Source organism: Dendroctonus ponderosae, unplaced genomic scaffold (genome assembly GCF_020466585.1).
Source record: "Dendroctonus ponderosae isolate FM_Combo_2020 unplaced genomic scaffold, Dpon_F_20191213v2 Dpon_F_20191213_4, whole genome shotgun sequence".
In the NCBI taxonomy this organism is placed as follows: Eukaryota; Metazoa; Arthropoda; class Insecta; order Coleoptera; family Curculionidae; genus Dendroctonus; species Dendroctonus ponderosae.
Window position 1 is genome coordinate 851,242 of NW_026018611.1, and position 2,856 is coordinate 854,097.

The 2,856-nt window shown below is 42.1% G+C and overlaps 1 protein-coding gene across 2 annotated transcripts in view; it reads left to right on the top strand.

The window, feature by feature from the left end:
• The first annotated feature begins 538 nt into the window (after window positions 1-538).
• The window catches only part of LOC109540095 (arrestin domain-containing protein 3), a 5,640-nt gene continuing 3,322 nt past the window's right edge, over window positions 539-2,856 (top strand). The window contains exons 1-6 of one of the 2 annotated variants that reach the window (XM_019908292.2): window positions 539-845; window positions 1,114-1,275; window positions 1,355-1,425; window positions 1,589-1,698; window positions 1,754-1,922; window positions 1,978-2,147. In XM_019908292.2, the coding sequence (XP_019763851.2) occupies window positions 1,164-1,275; window positions 1,355-1,425; window positions 1,589-1,698; window positions 1,754-1,922; window positions 1,978-2,147 (632 nt within the window). In that variant the 5' untranslated portion in view covers window positions 539-845; window positions 1,114-1,163. Of the gene's footprint in view, window positions 846-1,113; window positions 1,276-1,354; window positions 1,426-1,588; window positions 1,699-1,753; window positions 1,923-1,977; window positions 2,148-2,856 lie in introns of those variants that run through there. The other variant, XM_048665837.1, reaches the window with a different exon arrangement.

A 2,856-nucleotide genomic window follows, 5' to 3' on the forward strand; every position in this document is an offset into this window, starting at 1 on the left:
CAAATAATGGTTCTGTGCATCATTTGGAGTTTTTTTATTAAAAGGTTAAATAACATATCAACAATAACATAAAACAAAGGAAAATTATTTATAACAAATGTTCGAAAATTCAATATCGGCAAAAATTCAATATGTGCTGCCAGTGAAATCGCCAGTTTGTCTGCCCGTGAAAAACGTATTTATGTGCGTTATCAACCAGAATTCGTGTTTTTTGTGGATATGTGATCATTGTCTTGACATGAAGCCCTTTAATGTTGAATAGCCCTGAGGAAGACTAAATATATAGTCGAAACGTAGGCCTTTTCAAGAAAATAAAGAGTTTCTGTTCACCGTCCCAAACCCGCTAAACTTGACACCAGTTTTCATAAACCAGGGACCCTAACGATGAGTAAAACTCGAAATGTTTGTCTGACTTTTGAATGGTAAGAAAAGCCGGGAAAATCAGCCGCAAATTCAATCACCCTGTGCGGTGCCGCCAAGACATGCGTTTGTGCCTGGATCAATAGGCGCGCAAAAACTCAGCTGTTTTTGCAGCAGAGATAACTTAATTTCGAATCGGTGTTAATTGGAGTTTTGCGGAGAATGCGAAAAAATCGACCCCATTTTTCCAGTTTGGTCAGCGAGCGAGACGACAAGAATCTGGATTAGCGACGATCCAGATAAGCGCACTGTTGTGATTTTCGCCTGGTGGACGTTATCGAACATGTGTGGGAGTAGGAATCACGTAGTGTGTGAAGGTGTTGTTGGGAAGCTGGGAAAAAGGCGTTTCGAAGCACTGTGAGGCGTTGCTGGGCTCGTGATGCTAAACTTTCGTGTTTATCGGGCGAAAGATCCAGGCAAATTAGGTAATCGTTTAAATCAGAAAGAATATGTATCCACAACAAAGTTATTAAAAAGCAGTAAAGTGGAGCAAAATTTCCTGGTTAGGCCAATCGCTAATTTATTGGCGTGGCGTTTATTTTCCTACGGAACGAGCGCGGTTTATTTCAGGACTGGATTCCGATGTCTAAATATTTATTCCATGGACATTTCCCCCATTCACTAATTAACTAGCCCAGTGCTACCAGAGTGCAATAGAAAAACAGGCGAATTTATCGCAGTTTTCCCATCTAGGAACGTCTGCATAGTCCGTGTGAGCAGCTGCCCTCTCTGAGCAATAAATAATGGACTATATTCGCGAATTCGACATCCAGCTGGATAAAGAGCAGTACTATGCAGGGGAAACCGTGTGCGGAAAAGTCATCCTGGACACAATTGAGAACTTCCAAATGAAAAGTGAGTATATCTGCACGAGAAAAACGAAAAATCCCCCAAATTCAACGAACTAACTAACTCAAAGGCATTTGATCCGGAGGTATCAGGGTGGCCCTGCGTGGAAAAGCCCACACCGAATGGAAAGTGATGCTTTCCGGCGACAGACGCACGGTAAGTCTGAGTGGTTAAAAACATGGTGCAAACAGTCTCGGCCCAGTTGGCGCCACGGCAAACCGCACGTAAACAAACGCGTCGCCTGGACAACCCGGCTTGGGACCGCACTGTTTGCATCAACGACCGGTTTTCAATCGAAATTGGACGCATCTCAACGCAGGTGAAAGAGGACCAGTACTTCATCGATCAACGACAAACGATCTGGGGCGAAAAACACGCGATCGGCAAAAAGTCGATTATCCCCAGAGGGGTGCACAAATTCCCATTCAGGTAAACAGCACTCGAGCACAATGCAATTCGGCCAATCATCGCGGTTTGATTGCAGCTTCGATCTTCCCGAATCCGCCTTACCCTGTTCGTTCGAGAGCCGCGTGGGGCAAATCCGCTACTTTTTCAAAGTGATCATCGACATACCGTACGCCAGTCCGCCACAAGGGATGAAATACTTCACGATCATTGGGCCGCATATCGATTGCATGGACGAACACTATTTGGTAAGCGAGCCGAACAGTTAGAGGACTTACCGATTTCATCCCGGATCTGCCGTAGAAACCCATTGTGTTGGAGAAGCGCCGCTCCACATGCTGCTGGTGCTGCAAGCGCGGCACCGTCTCATTGAAGTCGGTGTTGGAACGCTGCGCTTACGTCTGCAAGGAGAGCATCAAATTGAAAGTGACCGTCGACAATCAGGGCGAGGAGGACGTATGGTTACGGATTAGGTAAATCAAACGGCCATCAACGACTTTTTGATTAAAAAACTCCTATTAACGGTCACGAAAAAAACACAACACTTATTTGATTGATTCAAATTTTGCAGCTTTTCCTAACATCTACAGGGTTATGCACGCTACACGGCGCGGACGTTTGCGGCTGGCCCGTTTGTTTTTGCAAAATATTATTTGATGAATCCACTAACGCCTATCGGGTGCACATTTTAAAAATATTTTTGTAATGTACAGACTGTCCCAAAAGCCCTAAAAGTATCAAAGTTTTGTTTTTCTAACTGAAATACCCTATATATTATTGCATTTTTGGATTCTCTGAGCAAAATAAGTGTTTGTTTTACTAAGATTTATACTGTCTAAATCTAAAGGTTTTTTAAATAATTCGAATTTTATCAAAGTATAATATTATTCTCATGTGTCAAACACTTTAGAATTATTTAAGTTATGTTAACGTAATTCGTAGTTTGGTGTAACAAGAAATCATATTTTATACGCCAATGATAATAAACTTACCATTTTATACAGGGTGTCCACAAATTTAAACTAATCAAATAAGAACTTTAAGTGGCTCCAACTTGATTAATTTAAATGCAACCCCATATTTTTCAGCTTACCTGGAAATGCAATTTTTAATTACCTATCGAATGGTACCAGGATGTTGATAACTAAGTTTTTGCCTTTCTGATGGATCAGAACAGTGTAA